Source organism: Silurus aristotelis (assembly GCF_946808225.1).
Source record: "Silurus aristotelis genome assembly, chromosome: 17".
Classification (NCBI taxonomy): Eukaryota; Metazoa; Chordata; class Actinopteri; order Siluriformes; family Siluridae; genus Silurus; species Silurus aristotelis.
In genome coordinates this window covers 6,066,600-6,089,320 of record NC_139590.1, presented here as the reverse complement: position 1 = coordinate 6,089,320, position 22,721 = coordinate 6,066,600, and the positions used below count along the sequence as shown (strand labels likewise).

Below are 22,721 nucleotides of genomic sequence, written 5' to 3'. Positions count from 1 at the left end.
AAACAGTCGGTTTAGGAAAAGTTACCTTAAAATAGTAATTACTTATTACCCTGTCTAAAAAAGCATGACCTTATTACTAATTATATTGTAATTACATTATTAGGCATACATTGTTCTGTTTGTTCTGTTTATATTTAATCCCAGTTATAGTTTCTACATTTTACATTTCACCTCGCACAGTACTGTATAACTTGAGTTTACAGTAGGTTTACTAGTCGGCACTATACTGTTTTTTTTTGTCTTGTCTTGTGTTGTCTGTCTGTAGTGTTTTTTTTGTCTGCACTGTTTGCCTAGGTTGCACTCGTTGCACTTTATGTAGCTTGTGTTGTGTTGTAGCTTTATGTTGTCTAGTGTAGCACCAGGGTTCCGGAGGAACGTTGTCTCGTCTTTACTGTGTACTGTGTACCACTGTGTATAGTAGAAATGACAATAAAAGCCTCTTGACTTGACTTGATACAACCCAAGTGCATAACCTATTCTTGGACTGAGAATACTCAAAGTATTTAAAGGGAGAAGGCTATATTTAAACATAAATTATAACAAGTTACATCAACAACTAATTTACATAGAATTGTTCTATAGTTTATACACTAATAAATGAAAGCATTTACACAACAGAATGTCATCTTCCAAGTCCTTGGAGATGGACAGGCTCTTCACCACATGGACCGTGTTCTAACTCTTTGTCAAAGCTGGGGTTTTTTTTGCATGAAAACTTTCTTCTGTGCTCATAAAACAGGGTAAGCGATACAACTTTGTTAGCATTGTAAGCAGTGTAACAGCAGAGGATTTAATGGCATCGACATGGCAGTGTGTATGGCTGTAAACAGTGGATACTGCATTTGTAAAGCAGATAAGATTGTTGTTAAAAGTTTAATATTTTTTGCCCAGGAGTCTATGTTTAAAAATAAACAATACGAATAAGCTTGCATCTGGATGCTTGAGGCCTTTATCTCATCTGTGGCGAACTATGGAATTTTCACATTCCTCTCTGAGGCCCAGGAAGCCCTGAATCATGCACATGCAAACACTCTGTGATCTTTTCTTCTCATCATACCCTTTAAACTACAGGTCCCTGCATGCACCATGGAGAGTCAGCCAACCAATGTCTTTGCCCCATTTCATCCTAAATCCTGTGCGCCATGGCAGCGGTTGTCAGTAACAACGGAGGTTCAAGCTGAAGCATGGAGCCAAGCAGCTGTCTCATGGCATCCCTCTGCCCAACCCCCTTCTTCCTGTCCTCTCCTGTCCTCCTCACAATGTATACACATAAAGGGGGAGGGGAGAGACGAGGAGGAGGAGGAGGAGTAGGGGAGAAAACAGGGAGGGGTAAATCAGGGAGGAGAACAGGCAAAGAGCTAGTGTGAGACAGAACAGAGCAGAAACAGAAAGTAGGAGTTGTATTTAGTGTGTGTGTGTGTGTGTAAGAGAGGGAGTCCTCTATCAGTGCTGAAGAGGAATATATCATAAACACAATTGCATATCCCTATTGTTTCTGCTCTGAACAGGAATAAACAGGAGGCGGATTAAGGCATGAAGATGATGGAGGATGAAGTGTGTGAATGAGTGGGGTATAGGTCACACTGTGTCTTCACATCTTGATGCTTGCTCAAAACCTCATAGGTTCATGGAGATCTGTGGATGTACTCGAGCATTTTGGAATTAGGAACACAGCTGTGGGAATACAGGAGCTGTAAGGTGATGATGAACAGGATCAGGAGACAGGAGGACTGCTGAAGCATGGAGCAGGTGAGGCAGAAGAAAAAACAAACACCAATATACCCACACAGAGAATTACAGTGTATAGACTTTCATTTCCAGAGAAAGAAAAAACATGCCACTACGATGCAGAGTGAGACACTTGGATGCACACAGTCAATCATTTCACACATTCGTGGAAACGCAAACAGCGCAGCAGGATTCTGTCTTTTCTCATACTTGCTTGGTCTGGCTAACATTTCTCACTGTGTGTGTTACATCATGCTGCATGCTCCTCTTGGTGATGTATAATAGTGTGAATTGTTGATGATGAAATAATAAATTGGAAAAGGCAGACACTAGTAAGATGGCAAGAGACACAGATAGATATTTGCTCTTATTTCGTAGCTCACATATTTCGAATCAGCCTTTTTAGTTTGTCGCTACAACAAATAGGCAGACAGGTGCATGGTGGACTCTAGGCAGCATCCTTCAACAATTGTAAGGAAAAATAAAATGTAGATGAAAATACAAATATGTTGAAAAAGTAACAGCAGAAAAGTAACAACACACACTTTGTAAGGACACATCGTTAGCCATTCTAATTAGTAACATAATTGGTTATTTGCGACAAATGTTGGATGTGAGACATTTTATTTTATCCTTGTCTACTTTACTTTTGCTCATTTGGCTGACCTCTGAGACACTTGGGTCCAAGCCAGGGGTGTCAAGCTTTGCAACAAGTGCCAGAAGTCCAGGTTGAGGGTACCAATGAGTAAAGTTCAGAAACTGAAACTTCACTCTGAGTTAAGAATAGATTCGAACTTGACGGTACCAAGCTTTATTGCCTGAGTCAAGTCAAATCAAGTTTATTTCTAAAGCGCTTTTTACAACAGACATTGCCTCAAAGCAGCTTTACAGAATTTAACAGTTTAAGTGAGCAATGTGTGTTTACCCCTGATGAGCAGCCATGGCAACTGTGGCAAGGAAAAACTCCCTTAGATGTTATGAGGAAGAAACCTTGAGAGGAACCAGACTCAAAAGGGGAACCCATCTTCAATTGGGTGATATCAAGAGTGTGATTATGAATCTTAAAAATAAATACAGAACACTGGAGAGTGAGAACTAACATGAGCACCTGAATTTAAGATAATGAGTATTGTCTTTTCTACAGTCTTATACAGTTATTTGAGGCTATGGAACCAGGAGCTACTGAGGAACTCATAAAATAGCTCAACATTTGAGATCATCATAGATACAACACCAGCTTCTTCATGCCAGAGCCTTTAAACACATTGGGCCTTAAAGAGGTCCAATGTCCAAACTCTACTTGTCCAAATGGCGCTGGTACGTCTCTAGATGGTTCGGGATGTTTGCAAGGTCGGCATCTACTTCTTTAAAGGTCCGTAATCTTCATGAGGTGTGATGTGACTAGAGCTGGCGTAACCTCAGGATGCCTCGGGATGGGTATAGAGAGAGAAGCAGCGAGAGGAATTAGCGTAGCTACTGTTCATAAAATTAACAAGAAGACAAGGGGACCAACCAATAAAATCTGAATCAAGGATACTAGGCTGTAGAAAATAAGTAAAGTCCAGAGTTCCAAGCCAAGAGTCTGTGTTGAGTCCTGAGTCCCTATTCTGATTTTCAGCCATGGATACCAATCTGTAAAGTCCGAAGTAAAGATCAAGATCAAGATGGAAATCAAGCCGATAATTTTAAACCAGTGAATAGTATTAATTTGTAGATTGAGAGTTGAGGGTACAAAAGGAAGTCCAAGCATGTACCAGACTATAGAAACATACCATGGCCAGGCAATGTAATATTGATATATATTTGCATGGCAATTGGCCAATGGCAATATAGTGTTTTGACACTGTAGGTTCATGTAAATGCTTGGTTAAAAAAATAGACTTTAACAGAGTAGGAACAATCTCAGGGCTCAGAAAGTTGCATGTGAAGTGGGTTGGCAGAATAACTAGGAGCAAGCCTGAGCTGGAAAAGAATTTTTCTTTCTCCTTTCTTAATTCAATTAAGAATGAATACCCAGTCATAATAACAAAGCTGCCCTGAAGATCATGTTGCTGCCTGTCCAAGTGCATAAAGATATGTCCTAATGTCTGTGTGCTGCTTAGACCATGTCCATGCATTGCCTGTGCACATTATTAGTTCTCCTCTAATTTTTCTTCTGCATCTCTCCATCTGTCACATTACCATTCTGTATTTTATTATCATTATGCCCTCTCTGTGCTCCGTTCCCTCTTTTCTGCCTTATAGCGCATCACATGCTGATGTTTTTTTTCTCCTGCTGTATTCCCCTGATTATAAATTATTCATGGAATCCTTCACAGGGGAGTGTCACATCCACGGTAGGTCCGTTAGGGTGACATTAGCGCAGAGGAATAACACTGATGTCATTGTTTTTATGGGGATTTTTTGTGTCTAGGAGTGTGTGAGAAACCTGGGTTTGGAGTTCTCTTCTTGTGACTTATGACATGAGCATTACAAAATGTAGGGCGTTTGGAGCGATCATGTGAGTGTGTGGCTGTGGATACAGACAGCTAGGCTGAATATATAAATATAATAATATCTGGATAAAATATAATATCTGGATAAAATATTGTATATCGTGTGGTTTAAAATAACGAAAAAAGGCATTGAAGTCAATCACATTCTCACAAATTACATAATTCATTGGTATAATTATTATTAACTATTACAGTACATAATTTTTGAATTTTTTTTATTATTATTATTGACTAATCCCTTTTTTTTCATTAGCATATTAGATGAATTAAGGAATGTGCAAAACATAAATATGTATTGTATTCAGATAGATATTTCTTACGTACCCAATATACAGCCTGCTTAATGCACAATTCAAACAAACCAATAACATTAGTTATCCATAACTGGGTAAAAAAAGAGCATGTTTAAAGTACCCCATCTGAATGGTACAGATCTCAAAGATTTCTTTTATCAAGAGATTCCAAGTCTGAATCTTATCGATGCTTTGAAAGTCCAATAGCTCTACATATAAAACTTTGTACAGTAAATAAACACACAAAGGCAAAAAAAAAGAAAAAATCACCAGTGTACCCAGTTTGGAAACCAAACCTATGTATCATGAATATATGTCTTTCAATGCATGGACTCTTTCCAGGTTTCCTGTAGAAGCACATGTAATGCTGAATCTCTTCTTTTAAAGCAATTGTTGTGTTTGGCATCCAGGAGTGCAGGAAAGTTATACAGACAGCTGCAGGTGTTCAAAGCCATGACATTGCACATAGACACAAAAATGTATGTGCGTGTGCACACACACACATTTTGTAATAAATGAGAAGTGTCTCCATGGGATGAGTCAAAATTATAGTTATATAAAGCAGTAGTATGTATGGATATTGGCCAGGCTACTAAAGAAGGACAGAGACATTTTCCTCCTGGTGTGTGTGTGTGTGTGTGTGTGTGTGTGTGTGTGTGTGTGTGTGTGTGTGTGTGAATGTCTATGGACAAAATTCTACCTATTGGCAAATATCAGACTGACAGTAAGTCAATACTCATTGAAAAAATGACACACACACACACACACACACACACACACACACACACACACACACACACACACACACACCCACACACCCACACACACACACACACACACACACACACAATAGTGTCTCTGTTGCTGTTTGCCAGTTGCTTCAAAAAGCCAAAGGTGAAGAGTTAAAAGTTCAAGGGGGTGCTGCCTGACAGACTTCAAAACATTTGCATTGTTTACAGTATGTTATTACTTTAACAGAACTTATAGCACATGGAAACAAAAACAATAGCATAGCAAACCATTCAAAATTATTCACTTACAACCACACACACTTTTTAAGTGATCACTCGTGTTGATTAAGGGTCAAACGCTTTAACAATTATAATGATCAAATCCATAAAAATATCATATAGTGCTTTTCCATTGGTACAGCATGGCATGATTAGAACTAACCGTAGCCTGTATGATTGGCTGTGTCTGTTTCATATCACCTAATGCTAATGATAGAAGGGTGCAGACTAGTGATGGTCTTTCCTGTTCACTTACACTCTTATTGAGTAAGAATAGAAAGAGATAAAAAAAAAAAAAACTTTCATGAATATTAGCAAACAAGCTAAACATATACAGGTGTACTAAAAAAAAAAACGGTATCTCCACATAAATGTCCAGCCCTGGCTTATATACCACTCTAGCAAGTGTACGATAACATATACCTTTATTTGTTTCTAAAGTGTGTAAATTTCTATAACTATATTCAGTATGACTGCTTAAACTTAAGGTACATCAGGATACGGTGCCATGCCACACTACCTGGTAGAAAAACACAGAGCATAGGGGTGATGTGGTAGCATGAAGTGATACAATTTGCAAATGGACATGTACGGTAAACACAAATAATAGTAAAATTCTAGCATTCAATCAGATTTGTATTCAATATGAGCAGTGAATAATATCCTGTACCACTTATAATAAAATGCTGTACAAAGGTACAGCAAGACTCTACTTGTCTAATCCTGTGCCTGTAAAGGGGCTTTTATATATTAAAAAAAAAAAGCATGAATATGATACTTGATGCATTCTTGGTGCACTTACTGTTGAAACCTTGCATGTGTGTATGTGTAGTGTCTGTGCATACAGTGTGCGTATAAATAAATGTGCATGCGAAGGTCATCTCATTGATCAGAACTGTAATAGTAGCTGATGCAGTCCTGCTTTACTCAGAGTGACGGCGAAATTTCTGCCTGCCGCAGCACACTCTCAGAAAGTGCTGAAGACTAGAATCAGATTTTATACTAAAGAAATAGTTAACAGTAAAGCATTCAGATGTCAGTTTTATCAACTGAGTGCTCCTGCTTAGATAATGTCCACGGAGAGGAAACATGCAAATTGCAATACTGATTCCTGACTGCCGTAGCGCAACGGATTTTTCATTCGTTTTTTAGCCTTTTGCATGCAAATTTAAGATATATCGAGATAACTATCATTATTATTCAAAGCAACAGTTAAATCGAAACTCATATCCTTTTCTCGCTAATTTTATTTCAAACAAAGTCAATCAGCCAAGACATGGTTTAGTTTGCTTTTTTAGATTTGCCCTGGAGCTATGAGTTTAATGCTGCTAAATATAATGGGAAGAATCAAGATTAGCAGCTTGAAAACTGCCTTGGCAAAACCACACATGATTAAAATGGCATTGTACTCAGTCATACCATTTGTATTATTTTTAAAAGTTTGGTTTCTTTAAAAGTTTGTTAAAAAAAGATGTTGTCACAAAGCAGGAACAAGAGGGAAGCAGCTCCTAAGACAATATGAGGAAGAAACCTTGAGAAGAAGCAAGGTCAAAAGGAGAACCACCCTCTTCTAAATACCTTGTAATGGCAAAGTAATTCAATGTAGCTGCTTCCACTGTGATTAGCTTGTTGTCTGGTTTTGTGATGATCTGTGCTACTAAACACACTGACACTGATTTACTCAAGTGTGTGATTTAAACCTGCAGCTTCCCTGGTGCTTACCTTCAAGCTGCAAAATGACTCAGTGACAATTAGTGTAAGAGGGAAAATGTCCCTATTGTTGGAAATGAATACAATTCTCAGGACTCATCAGTTACTACACCTCCCTGAAGCTTCAGTTTTGCACCTGGTGTCATGCTGCCAGATAATTAGCACTAGAATTCAAGCCCTAGTTTGCACTGCAATCACTGTCTCTTGTATGTCTTTCCTAGTCGTCCATGCTTCATGTCTCCCAGTTCAGGTTATATTCCATGTTCCTTTGTCTCATTATTTATTTTTTAATTGTGTTTATTTGTAATGTGCACTTGCATCCGAAATCCTCCTTATGATATTGAAATAATTTTTAACTTTTTATAGCAAAAATAATCAAGCCATGTTTTGGAGTGTGTATGTCTAGTGGAATGTTCTGTGATATGCATGTATACATTTGTTCTTTCCTTTAGAGCACTTTGTATTAGTTTATTGGGCTTGTTATGCCCTGATTTCTGTTTATCTAGGTCTGGCTGTGTGCTGTTCATCTCGATTAAATAGATCTTTTCTTTCACTGCGGTGCCTCCTTTATCATATCATCTTACAGACGGTTCGGTTGAACTGATCTGCATCTTCGCCATTTTGAATACACTCTTGGTTCAAGCATTGTGAGGACTTTTTTTTGTTGTTGATACATGCATTTAAATGTATTTTTACAAATCATTGACACTTCAAGGCTGGCTGCAACCTTACAAAGATCCAAGTATTTTATATACTTGATGCGTATATAAAAATGAATGATTACAGGTTGTAAAATAAAATCCAGTGAATTTTTCAGACACCACATTTTGGACATCAGAAAACTGTTAAACAGCTGTTCGGTGGATGTTTCCTGTACTACTGCATTCTTACAACTTCCATTACCATTTACATTAAGTATTTCAGTTTAGTTACACCAGCAGGAAGCTGTGTGAATGATACAGAAAGCCAGTTTGTCTGGAATATTGCAATAAATGTAGGTCCTTCTACAGGCTCCATGCATAGCCCACATATGTTCTATAGATTAGATTTCAGCTTGTGATTTCCTTAACAGCCTCTTGTTGAAGTCAGATCCATTCTGATTGGTGTCTGGTTTCTGAAGTGGACAGGAAATGAGGATGTCTGACTGGCATTTCCTGGTAGATATCTGCCATTGAATTTCACAGGAGTGGAAATGTGGTGCGATGCGACATGACTTTTGACCCCAGTAGCGCAAGCAGACAGTGACTAAATAACATACTCCTGTTATTACTGCTGCTAATCCTGGTTCTTCTTTTCAGTGCCACATTTAAACGTTTTGTGGGAAACAATCAATTCATGATAATACTAGACTTTTTTGCTTAGTGTGAACTGTTCAACAGGACAGTTGGGGTGTTAGAGGGCATCTGCTTTCCTTCTTATCTCTTATTTTTAAAAGGCAGTGATGTAAACAGTGAGGAAATGGTGGTATGTGAAGTGCGGACTTCAGAAGGTAAGAGGATATGGGAAATATGTGCAGCACAGCAAGAACCAGGAAAAAAACTCTGGGATTAAGCACATGTCACATGCACATGTCTAGCCTCTGGTACAAAGGGGAACCAGTAGGCCACAGCACATATGTAAGATCATTTATGTTATCCCTTTGATATACATGTCACGTCTTGTCTTGATCTCATATAGTCACTTGATTAAAAAACAAAAATTTTGGTTGAAACTTCTTAAGTCAAAATCTAACAGACTCATATACACCACAGTGGTGCTTCCATGTCCTTTGGCTTACATGACCTCACCAAGAGTAGCACGTCTGTTTTAAATGATCACCACAACCAGCTCTGTTTGGGAACATCTTTCAGAAAACGCTGACGTGTGACTTGTGGTCATGTTCACACTTCCAAAATGGCAGAACAAACTAAGATACCATGTGGCACAGCAATTAGTATCCCCACCTCATATCACCAGTCCATGGGTCTTCATAGGGTCCTCTATTTTGGTGGTAGCTCAGGGGTTAAGGTTCTGGGTTACTGAACACTTAGGAGCCCTTGAGCAAGGCCCCTAATCTTCTGTGCTACATGGATAATGCAAAGAGAAATTTCACTGTACACATGACAAGTATAAAACACATATTTTCTTTTAACTGTCTGCACAAATGAAACTGCCTGGAATGATGTAATGACACTGGGTGCACATACCCAGCTGTTGTTTTTGGTTTTCATGAGACTATTGTGAAGTGAACTGAAAACATTAGAGGTCAACATGTGAGGTCAAACATAGTTTTCAAAATAACACACATAGCGAAACACATTAGCATTTAATAAAATATTCTAAAATATCCCCTGTGTGCAGCCTGCTGATTTAGATTTGGTAGTACAGGGGAGTCAGGTGATGTCCTATACTAATGTGTTCTAACTACAGTAATGCAGAGGACTTTGAATAGTCTTCGCAACATGCTCGGGTTTGTGTGTTCACACTGTTCACAGCTGTCAGTAAAGGTGATAAAGGGCAGTACAGATTTACGACAGGTTGTTGTATCCAATAGGGGTGCTGGAGGGTGTTCACAATCTCAGTGATCTTCGTTTTTTTTTAGACATATACAAACACACGCACACACATTGTGCTTTCGAGTGTATTGTGTGTGTTAAAATGACGGCATTTTCAGTTTTCTGTCAGTGTTTTTGTTTCTGGTTATATACATACCTGTAAAAATCCCAGTATCTGGACAGTTTTGACAAAGGGATGCTGTTATTATAGTAATTTTAATGTAATTTTGCAAAACAGGAACAATATGTGTCCATCACAGATGCCGTGAGGAGTGTATTTTTTTTTTGTGGAGTTATACTGCTGCCTTACGCTTTATCTCTGCTATGTCTCTTGGCTCTCTCACACACACACACACACACACACACACACACACACACACACACACACACACACACACACACACACACACACACACACACGCAGAGACACTGTGCAGGTGTCCCTCAGTGTAAATAAAGCTTAATTTTACCTCACACCTTTTTTTTAATAATCTGTCAGTTTTTACAGTAGTTTGACCCTAACGTATTCTCCATCACTGAAACACACACACATCCATAATCCCTGTTTTATTGCTTCACTCTATCTTTTATAAATCACTTAAATGCATTTTCAAGATAATAAGAGCTGTTTAGTAAGTGTTTGTGTATCAAGCTATTTTTTTTTTCATCATTATTGATCACAAATATTCACTTAGGAACAAAGTCTTATTGATTTTCATAATTTAAAAACACATACATATTGTAAAAATTCAAAGGGGAACAATATAAGGGATTTAAATATCCTTTAGATCATTTCCTCTTGCTACCTGGATCCGAAATCGAGGGCATTTTTATACATGACACATGACGGGTTGTTTGTTGCATAATATTTTCTATATCTAATATATGTTATGCATCTCCACTTGATCGCATTTTCCACCCGTATTCGTGCTATATATTTCTCTTCGGCTCAAAGTGAAGTGTTAAAACTTGCAGTGTGGTAAATGAAGTTTCCGGTATAAATAGACATGCATGAAGCCAACTGTTAAAACATGAATAAGGAGGTTGTGATTGAATCTACATATCTATTCCTTTAGTATATACAGTATAGGTAAGTATAGGTATAACTGTTGATTATAGTCAATTGAAAATGTAAAAAGAGGTCAAAGCTTTAACAAATTGTGTTACAATAATATTTCCATATTGCCATTTTCACATACGGTATAAATACATATTTCCACATTGGTGTTTTCACAAACATTATAAACACATGCTTATGCATGCTCATTTACAACAAGTTTTTTTTTTGTTTTTCTCATATTTATAATCTTTTGTGTTTTGTACGTTGACTTTTCAACTCTCTTGAAATCCCCCATTTCATGTAATACAAAGTAGGTCACAGGTAATGAACATGTTATGACCTCATAAAAATACTGGCCTTTCAAGGGGCTTGTAAAGCAAACATGGAAAAAAAACGTTATTTGTGGGCATCTCCTGCTCTCGTCCCCTCGTTTTTTTTTTTATTATCTCTTCTTGGCTAATGGGAAGCACATGAATGCCATGTTTGCCCCTCCTTTATAACGTCCCTTTGCCTTCTCTTTTTTCTCTTTCTTTCTCCCTGTCTTTCAGCCCTCTTGCCCCCCTGAGAACATCATCACACTCAACCACAATTAATTCTGATTCAACACAACAGCGCAATCCACTTACGACAAATTCAGATCAATTAGTCGATTTGATTTGTATTATCGTGATTATCATGACTTCTTTGTCTGTAATTATATACCCTGGAGTATTTCAGGCTCCTGGCTTCATTTGAACTTTAACTGTATGTTTGTGTAACCATGCTTTGCCTCATATAAACTCATTCTGCCAACTAAAACAATAATCCCTTGATGGGACCACAGTCGACTGGAAAACGTCCCACAAAAACAAGACGACCAATTACAATAAAATAGAAACAAGTGATTCGCACAGAATTTGCGTTGCCATCATAACACAGATTATGTGTAATCCTAAACCAAAGTCTGTGTCTGGGAGTCATTCAAGTAACCGTAGTTCTGATAAGTGGTGTGGTGGAATTGTACTGTAATATGCGCCTGGAATGTAAATAGCATAATTATGTTTATACTTTGATACTAAAGTCTGCCACTGTTTTGTTTTCCAGTATTGCAGTGATAAAGTTGAATAAAATCGCTCAAACTTGTGCATTAATGAACGCCACTGCATTTATGTCAATTAAAGTCCTGTTGAAAAAGAATGATCTGCTGTTTGCTTTGCGTTGTTTGTGGTACTGCTGGTATAAAGGCCCTTGCACATACACACATTATTAAAGTTTATGTGACAAAAATTGTTACCAAAATAAACTAATATATAGATGGTGTAAAAATGGTGCACGCTAAAAAACAGGTTATAATTTAATCTTTAATTCAATTTAGTTAAATTCAGTTTGATTGATGTATAAAGGCCATGCAGATAAGAACGAATATAACTGTCCCAAAGCAGAATTTTAATTAAAAATTCAAAAATTTATTTATATATGTTTATTAACTAAAAGACTGGCGCTGGAGGTGGCATGGCTGAAAATGTTGAGGTTTTCGTTGGAAGTGACGAGGATGGACAGAATTAGAAACGAGTTTATTAGAGAGACAGCGCATGTAGGACATTTTGGAGACAAGGTGAGGGAGAAGCGATTAAGATGGTTTGGACATGTGCAGAGGAGGGACACAGGGTATATCGGTAGGAGAATGCTGAGGATGGAGCCACCAGGAAGGAGGAAAAGAGGAAGGTCAAGAAGGAGGTTTATGGATGTGGTGAGGGAAGACATGCAGGAAGTTGGTTTGAAAGAGGCAGATGTAGAGGACAGGGGGGTATTGGAGACGGATGATCCACTGTGGCGAAGCTGAAAGAAGAAGAAGAAGATCCCTAATGAGTAAACCATTGGCATTGGTATCAACTTCCTCAGATGGTATGAGGAACCAGGCTTAATGGGGAACCTATCCTCATCTGGGTGATGTCCATTCATTAAAATTTCATCAATGTTGAGGTTCTGAACTGTTTACTGATGGAGTCGGTGCAAATCTGTTTGTGACAATTGTAGTCCTTGGACATTGTAGCAGACAAAGTAATCTTGATGAAAAAAATAAAATATGATGACTGTTCCACATGTGAGTATTTATATCTAATCGATTCAATTCAATTTTATTTGTATAGCACTTTTAACAGTGGACATTGGCCCATAGCAGCTTTACAGAGATAAAGAGGGTATGAAGTTGGAATACGCAACTGCCTATAAGTTTGTTCTTTATAAGTTTTTCTTTAATGAGCGAGCCAGTAGCAAATGTGGCCAGAGGAACCTTCAGAGGAACCAGACTCAATGGGGAACTCATCCTCACTTGGGTTGCACCTAATGTCCGTGTATTATATTTCCATAATTGTTGAGGTGTACTGTTCAGTAAAGCTTAATTGCAGAACTATAATTCTCACTTATTAACTTAATAACTCAATTAAAAACCAACAGAATGTCGGTATTGTAGTGATAGAATTCATGTTAATTTTTTTCTGTGCATCAATTTCTTCAAACATGACCTTTGGGTGTCCTCTAATTATTTTCAGAGATTTGGGGTGTAAAAATATTTACATCTGTTTCAGTCTTTAAAGGCTTTCAAGACTAATTCGGAAAATCCGCCGGTTGTGTGCTAATATCGTAGAGCATTTACACCACATCACGGCAGTGTGACGCAGGATGGAAAGAGCGAGCTCCCTCCTTCTCTCGTCACAGTTATGCACCCCCTTTGCTTTTCACCCTTTTTCTTTTTTCACTCCACTGTTTTGTATTTACTCCCTACCTACCTCTTTATCCACACACAAAGGGTTCTTTGTGTTTCGTAGCCCCAAAGTGAGGCGTTTTGCTTTTGAAATAGTGCATGTGCACAGAAATTAAATCAAGGAAAACACTAGAGACCATGGTTTCACTAGAGCTCAAGTTTTGCTTCCTTAGAGTAATGTGGTGTAACAGAATAGTTATAAACCTTTCACTGACACCAAACACCCTATAAAGCATAGAGTTCTTTCGGCAGCCTTTTTTGTGACGTTTGTACTTTGATGGTGTGTGCTAATGCACCTTCTCTTTCACGTATTAGGGCTGTGTGTGAAAAGTATCAACCCAAATCTAAATCTAAATTGACAAACTCAAATAATTGAATGATATGACTTTCTGATGTGGATGCCATGATTGCTTAATTTTACAGTGGTGTGAAAACGTGCTTGTGGCCACGTAGTTTTGGATTTGGTTTTTATCTTTTACTAATATTTAAATTAGTTTGATGATCTGAAACGTTAAAGTGTGACAAGCATGCAAAAAAAAGAAAAAAAGAAAAAGAAATCAGGAAGGGGGCAAACACTTTTTCACACCACTGTATGTACTTTTAATGTGAGCTGCTAAACTGAGGTGAGAAACACAAACTGAGCAGTGCAGTACAGATGTGAGGTATTCTGGATGAACAAAGGGAGAATGTGAGGTTGCATATGTAAGTCTACTCATATACGATTATATTTAACGTAATCAGCAGTTAAAAAGGTGATTAGTGGAAGAGATGTGAATAAAAAGACACCTGGCATTAATGCTTGTCCTGGGTGATCTAATCCTAAATTAATAGGACCTTCCATCTTGACATCAAGCAAATGACAGCAGAAGACAAATAAGATAAATGTCCATGACACACAAGTATAAAATCTTTCGCATACCTGCAGTCTATCTACAGCAAGCCGTGCTGGAACAAGGTCAGGAACGAGCCTCAGCTATCCAAATAATACACTCTTCACTCTGTTGTGGTCTGGGAAGCGCTTGAAAATAATAAGAAGCCTCTTCAAGCAGGATTTACATTTACAGCATTTGGCATTTATCTCATTTATACAACTGAGCAGTTGGGGCTCTTGAGCTTGGTGGTGCAGGGATTTGAAACTCATGACCTTATGAGCAGAAGTCTAGGATCTTAACCACTGAGATACCACCACCCTGGGTAACACAAAATTAAACCTGGTGCTTGTTTGCACACTTTCACCCCTTTACATACCCTGTTATCATACTCTTATTACCCTAAATTCTGAAGAGTACTTCAGTAAACCCCAAAGGGAAATTGTAATTTTCGCTCAGAGCTCAGGGTCAGCCACGGTACGGTGCCTTTTGTACCTGTACAGTGCGGAAGCAAGCATTTCACTGCATTTCAAGTCAAGTCAAGTCAAGTCCAGTCAAGTGGCTTTTATTGTCATATCTACTATACACAGTGGTACACAGTACACAGTAAAAACGAGACAACGTTCCTCCAGAACCCTGGTGCCACACTAAACAACAACATAGAGCTACAACACACAACATAAAGCTGCAAACAGTGCAGACAAAAAAACAGTGCAGACAGACAACACAAGACAAGACACAAAACCCAAGACCAGTAAACCTACTGTATACTTCGATTATACAGTACTGTGCGAAGAGAACTGTAAAAACTATAACTGGAAGTAAATATAAACAGACACAATGCAGTGCAAAAAATAGCAGTAGCAGAAGTCAGGAGGTGCAAAAAACATAATGTTAACAGTATAATACAGTAAAAGGTGCAAAAAAAACCCCAGCATGTAAACAGTGTAATGCGGTCAAATATAAACAATAATAAATAAATGATGGTGTAATGGATTGAGATGAGTAAATTCAGGTTGTAAGGTTGTGGTTCAGTGTCTTGTTGATCATCCCAGGACTGTTCTGGCTGTTTTGGCCTGCAGATGTGGGTGTTAAGAAAAAGTGAGGACCGGCCCTTAGAACCAGAGAGAGGTAAGATGCGCTCTTCTTGAAATACCACTAGGGGGCGCTGCGTGCGTTCTGCCCCTCCACACGCGGGACATCTGAACTACGGCAAGCCAAGAGAGGACGAGGGAGGGAGGGGGTGCTTTTATTTCTGCGCAGATTTGAGTCTAGGAGTCTCCCCTTGCCTGCTCAGAGCTTAGCCAGCCGTGGAGCCGTGGAGGATTTACAGTGCGGGGGAGAAGGAGGGAGGGAGGGAGGGAAGGAGGGACAGACACGAGCGCCAACAAACCAAACAACGGAGCAAAGCGAACCGAGCCGGAACACAGAAAGCTGAATGCGGACCTCTAAACTTTGCGGTTGTTCCTGCTGTGGTTCTTGCGCGCATTCTCAGCTGCACAGATCCTCCTGGAATCCGGCGGTCCAATGAATGGAGTGGCGTTTTGTCTGGTCGGAATTCCGCCGTGTTCTGAAAGCGAAGTAAGTTCCGAGTTCGGGTTCTTCCAGAACCGAAGTTCTGATCGTCTCATTGCTTATTGCTTTGATGTTTTTTTTTTCTTCTTTTTTCTTTTTTTCTTTTTGCAGACCGTGATTTCTTTCTTAAGAGGATTAAATCGCCATGCTGTGCGTGTGTGTGTGTGTGTGTGTGCGTGCGTGCGTGTGTGTGTGCGTGTGCGCAACGTGTACAGAGCAGCTTGGCTTCATTAGTGTCTTTTCCTGCGCTCATTTTGGCGCTGATTTGCGCCACCACTTTCAGCGCTCGAATCGGTTTAATCGATTGCGCAGCTGCTCCCTCTGTGTGTGTGTGTGTGTGTGTGTGTGTGTCAGCCTCCCGCAGTCATTGCTCGAGTATCGGTAACGTTCCCAAAGCGCGCAAACCCGTGCGCAAAGACGGAACGCAGTCCTGCTCGCAGCAAAGGCGCGTCCTGCCGAGTGCCAAGTGTGCATTCTGTCATACCGAGGAGTGTGTTACTAACTAGTAGTTACATATATATATATATATATATATATATATATATATATATATATATATATATATATATATATACACACTCTATAATACAATAATTACATTATTATATAATAATAACGAGCACCAAAATATGGGAGGTGGTAGCTTAATGTTTAAGGCTTTGAACTTTGGATCTGAAGGTTGTGAGTTCAAATCCCACACTAAGCTGCCACCCCTGGGCCCCTGAGCAAATCTCTTTACCCCCTCTGTTGTATGAATGAGATCAGTTGTAAGTCGCTCTGGATAAGGGCGTCTGCCAAATGCCGTAAATGTAATGTAATGTAATGTAATGTAATGTAATGTAATGTAATAATAGCAACGTGGCATGGTGGTACAGAGAGAAGCCTTGCTGCCTTCCCGTCTTTGGTTTGATCCCCAAGTTCAGGTTACTTTTTTGGATTTTTTGCATGTTCTTGTGCTTCTGAAAGCGCCTCAGATTTCATTTTTCAGTAGGTGGATTGGCTGTGTAGAAATGCCTCTAGCTGTTAATGTGTGTTTGTGTGTTTATGTGTGTGTAGGCATGGTGCCCTGCAATGTACTGGTTTCCCATCCAGGGTGTGTTCCCACCTTGTGCTTAATGTTACTGGGATAGGCCGCGGATCCACTGCCAACCTGAATCCGGATGAGGCGGTTACTGAAGAGGAATAAAGAACGAGTGAATGATTGAATAAATGAGGGAAGGTTTATAGGACTGTGGTGAGACCTGCGATGTTGTATGGTTTAGAGACAGTGGCATTGAGTAAAAGACAGGAGGTGGAGATGGAGGTAGCAGAGCTGAAGATGTTGAGGTTTTCGTTGGGAGTGATGGACAGGATTAGAAATTGGTTGATTAGAGAGACAGCGCATGTAGGACGTTTTGGAGACGAAGTGAGGAAGGTGTGATTGAGATGGTTTTAGACATGTACAGAGGAGGGACATGGGGTATATCGGTAGGAGAATACTGAGGATGGAGCCACCAGGAGGGAGGAAAAGAGGAAGACCAAGGAGGAGGTTTATGGATGTGGTGAGGGAAGACATGCAGGTAGTTGGTTTGAAAGAGGCAGATGTAGAGGACAGGAGGGTATGGAGACAGATGATCCGCTGTGGTGACCCCTAATGAGAGAAGCCAAAAAAAGAAGAAGAAGAAGATAGTCCTCTTTTCAAACAGATAATGTGGCCAGTGTGTTAGTAGGTATTTTGTCCAGGTTTTGTCCAGGTACCTCTGAGCATAGTGATGTACAGATTTGTACAGAGGATACAGGACTCCATGATCACTTGGACCTGGTTAAACCTTATTCCATTGGGATTTTTCATCTGCCGAACAATATGGACGTCCTACTTAGACTAAACATGCTGCCTTTAATTTTTGAAACAATCCAGATGTGAACAAATCAATGTTGTTCATCATCACATGTATAAACAGTGTAAAATACTATCAGAATACGTGTTGAATACGTGTCTCAGTTCTTGGTATCAGGATTGACATCATTACCCAGCATCGGATCGGTTCACCCCTATCGCCTGTCAATGAAAAAGAACACATATGAAAACATGATTTGGAAAGTTAAAAACATGATTTTCTTCAATATCTAAGCAGTTTCTCTCTCTTTTTTTCTTCCTTTCTTCCTTCTGTCTCCCTCTCTCACTCTCTCTCCTCAAGTACACTCAGTCTGTTTTCTTTAACAGTTAAAGGGAATCATTGACCCCAAAGAGGCGCCACATGTTTGTCAGCATCTGCATGCTGCGGCGATAAATTCCAGTTGTTTTAATTTCCTCTTTCTCCTTCCTTTCTGTGTTGCTTTGTTTGTTTTTTTGACACGTATGTATTTCATTCATTGTTTTGTTTTTCTTAGCAATTCTGCATTCAACTGAGGACCTGAAATGGGAATGAAAAAAGGAGCACGTGTTTGTTTTGGGTGTTTGCTTTTGTTTGCCTAGAAATCCAACAGATCAAGCTAAAAAAAATCGGTATCTTACATGTAAAATATAATGTCAGAACATTTACATGCATTACGGTACATTAAGGCAAAAATTGCTGAAGTAGCACATCATGCTTGGGACTTCAGCAAAAAAGCTTGCAAGTTATTGGTCAGGGTTTCAGCTATTCGACTTGGAGTTCTGCTCTCGAATTCTTCACAAAAAAAAGTTATATTCCTTTAAAAATCTGCTGATTTGTCCAAAGCAGTCTATGTTTTACTATATATAGAGAACTTTTTTTCCCCCCTAAAAGGTGTATCGAAGGTGCAGTATGAAATTCACTGCAATAAGTCAATACAGTATGCAATAGACGCCACACAATACCCACAGTGCATCCTGTCTTGTTCAGGGAATTGGCATCAGGGCACCATTTTGGACGTTTGGCTTTCAAACAGGAAGTTCGAAACATAGTCATATCCTCTTATTAGACCAGAGCATCTCTTGAGGATATACACTGAGTAATTGGGGGTAAAAAGTGTAAAAAAAAAAAAAAAGGCATTTTGTATGTTATGCACTCTGTAGTATCTGAGGGAGTTTTACTTTCTTTTTTGTTTTTGTTCTTTTCTTTTTTAATCAGTTTGTAAATCTTTTTTGGAAATCTCAGTTCATTCCTAGTTCCTGTTTCGAGGCACGGTTCCTTTCAAGGTTCCTTTCACAGTGACCGTCTGCTGTGAGAGTTCATTTGTTTAAGGACTATAAATAGATTTTGCAAGAATTTGTTATAATTTTTTTCATACGTTTGACCTAAAATTGTGCTCTGTGTACAAAGCTGCTTTTTGTTAAAGCACTTAAAAACCACAGACTCAGTACAATCACAGTGCCGAGTCAGCAGTTTGGAGTTTGCAGTCACATCCTCAGCTACAGCAGTTTGCGCATTTGGCTTTTGAGGAAAGCCTTTCGGGAAGCTGTCTTGCACTGTGGATTAACTGGTCAGTAAAAATGACTCTTAAAGCGCCGAGGTAATGGGAGAATATTTGCCCTGCAGTGCAGCCGTCATTTTTAGCACGAGTTGAAAAACCAAAACCCGCTTCCAGAGGTGGAAAATCACATTTGGGTCTGTTAGTGCAGTCATACATTACTCAAGTCCTTGTGACCATGTGTGTGAGTGTTTTCACAAATGGTATTTGCAGTAATGGTATTAAACATCACATGGCTCTAAGTGAAGGTCCCTGACTAAATTAGAGAGAGAAAAAGTGAGAGAGAGAGAGAGAGAGAGAGAGAGAGAGAGAGAGGAGCTTGAAAAATTGAGAAACAGAAAAGGATTTTCATCCCGAAGGACCATGAAGTGGTTTAAACTGATTTAATAAATGTTGAATACATATTTTTTAGTGTGGTGTGCATTAAAATTTGAGCCTTTCGCCTTCTCACTTTCTTTATTTTGCTAATTAAAACTTAATGCAATAAATAAGAAAGAGAAGAAAAGTGGTGTCCAATTTATAAATCTGATCAAGTAACAGAACACTTTGTAAAAGCAGCCCGATTGGACTTCATATTGTGAATGAAAACCGAATGTATTAATTTTTTTTTTTTATATCCTTCAAATACACACATGCCTCTGTTGATGCCTGCTGGTTCTTATTTTATTAAAATTTTTTGTTGGATAAAGAGATTTGTGGGCAGATGAAAAGAAAGAGGAAGTATAAGGGCATAAGATGAGACGGTGGTCTGGATGGGACAGCGGTTGTGTAATAAATAAAAGGTAGCGCACATGCTTGTGTGTGTGCAGAAAAAAGACTGATAGAGTGAGATGAAGAATGAATGAAGAACAAATTAAGCCAGTGCTTGAGTGGGTCATTTGACTTTCTTCCAAAAAAAAAAAAAAAAAAGATAAAAAAATTCCTAAATAAAATCATGACTCTTGAGTAACTTAAATATCGATTAAATCGAGGGATTTGTCTTGATGATGTGCACAGTTCTGGTATTAAATCCTGACCATGTGCATGCAACTCAAACATAAAGCAAGCTACATATATTAGCTAACTTTTGATAGATAAAGATGTCGTGTGATATTCATTTGCACACTTTTAACATCAACGTTGCTCAGATGTGAACTTGAATTCAGGAATTGGTGCACCTCAGTATAGAATGCATTACAGAGAGTTTAAAGCATCTTTACAATCTTATTTGTTGTAAGGAACGTTTAACAAAGAGCAGATGTTCTAGGGGAAAAAAATCTACTGTTAGAGACCAGATCAGTCCACTTACACCGACGTTTCCCCGAGACACGCTGTTTCAATTTGCACGCTCGTATCATAAACGTTCGGCCCGCTGCTTCTATTCGGATCACCGAATCTTAACTACAGAGCAGTAACTGCTGATCATCAAGAAGAAAAATACCAAACGTTTGTCTCTCTTGGTCCTCGTCTCCCTTTCTTACCTCGTCATCGTTTCAGAAAATGGAGAAGGCATGTGAAAAAATGAGCTGCACTGTAAAATTCCACATTCGGTCGACCGAAAGCAATAGTTTCCAGCGAGTTAAAAATAGATCGTATCTGAGTCATGACTTGCTAAAGAGTTTATAAAACAAAGAACCTCAGAAAGGGAAAAAGTAGAGATTGGATATGGGATGCTTTGTTTCTGAACATAAATACAATACGGTGAACGACCCATTAGACACACAAATACAATATATATGAAATAAGGAAATTTTCCTGTGACCATTTATCTGGTTATTGGTTTAAAGAGACACACTGTACATGTATCCTTGGTTGTCTTTTCAACATATTATAATTCTATGCACCAGGAAAGTAAATGGTGTTGAATAAAACAATGCATTTTGAGGGCAAATATATTTGTGTTTATATATTTTTTTCTTAAATATTTACTCTATTGTCCTCTGTGGTATGTTGTATAAAGTATTTATTTTCTTTTATTTTTTTAGATTAAACTATTGTAAAGAGAGCATTCCTAATATTTTATGATCAAATGCCACCTTTGAAAACTGAGTCGACAGAATTATAATCTGGGTTGGTTAATAAAAATCCATCTCGAGTAATGTACACTGCTGATATATGAGATCGATGGACTACACCCACTTCTATGGTTATTACGGTAGAGCACTTTAGGCCAAAGCACTAAAAAGACACCACCATTACCAGCTGAATCAAATAGAATGAACGACACATTATCTACACGTTAGCAGATAAACAGTGAAATAAGTGCTTCGGTTAGCCTGCTGGCTGACATTAATGTGCATAGAGTCCTGAACTGAATAGCTTTCAGATTTGTGTGTGTTTTGGGTGGATGCATTGGTGGGATCCAGCTTCATAAATCCAGCTGTAAAACCATAACTACACCCTTGGCCTAAGCGTAATTATTCTGCATTTAGATCTCTTTATGCTGCAGTGTAAGGATTAGAGCTTTAATGATGAACAGATCTCAGTGATGTGAGCGGGCGTTGGCCCGAGGCAGTTTCCCCCAGAGGACTGGGAACATACACAGATAATGGCTGCTTATTGATCCACTCGCTCCCCCCATCCATTTTCCCTCCGGCTCTCTTGCTCTCTTCTCCGCCTGATCTCTGTTACATTACTCGAGCGATTTTATTTCCCAGAAACGTCTGTTATCCAAAAAGTCGAGCATCTCCAGTAACAGTGAGCTCCACGGCTTCTCATGTTGGTGGCGTTTGGAGGAAAATAAAAGCACGGCATGATTTCGACTTGGAAAAGTCAGTTTTTAATGCGTGATATCAAATCAGTGCTATGCTTTGTTGTTTATGTTGGAGACTGAATCATGATCTATTTATATGTTATAGTAAAGCAATCATATGGTGTTTATTTGATGCTGTTATCATCATTGGATTGGATTCTGACTGGATCATTTTGCACTATTGCATTTTTTTGTATTTTTTATTCAGATTAGAAGATATGCCACATTTTTTGTAATCAGCTTATAATATCATTATCTAATGTTGCAGAATGCCCATGAAAAACATTACTTCCTGTTATACCACAGCTGAATACTTGCTAAATGTGATTGGCCAAAATGTTTGTATTAGTTTTATTTACTAGCCCATGGTAATTCTGGCGCTAACATCTAACTTGTAATGTTTGTTCAAATAAGTTCTTGTTTTATGCTGATTCTAAAGTGACTGATACAAATATTATTATGAAATAAAATTATTATTATTAATTTATTATTATATTATTGATGTAGTGAAGACTTTTGTCAGAAGAAATTTTTTTACATTTATTGAAAAGTTTTGTTTGGA

The 22,721-nt window shown here is 38.6% G+C and overlaps 1 protein-coding gene across 3 annotated transcripts in view; it reads left to right on the top strand.

Annotated features, from left to right (window-relative positions):
- The first annotated feature begins 1,327 nt into the window (after positions 1-1,327).
- arhgap23a (Rho GTPase activating protein 23a) overlaps positions 1,328-22,721 on the top strand; it is a 73,882-nt gene continuing 52,488 nt past the window's right edge. For 2 of the 3 annotated variants that reach the window (XM_083567185.1, XM_083567183.1), the window contains exon 1: positions 15,699-16,023. In XM_083567185.1, the coding sequence (XP_083423311.1) occupies positions 15,970-16,023 (54 nt within the window). In that variant the 5' untranslated portion in view covers positions 15,699-15,969. Of the gene's footprint in view, positions 1,750-15,698; positions 16,024-22,721 lie in introns of those variants that run through there. The other variant, XM_083567187.1, reaches the window with a different exon arrangement.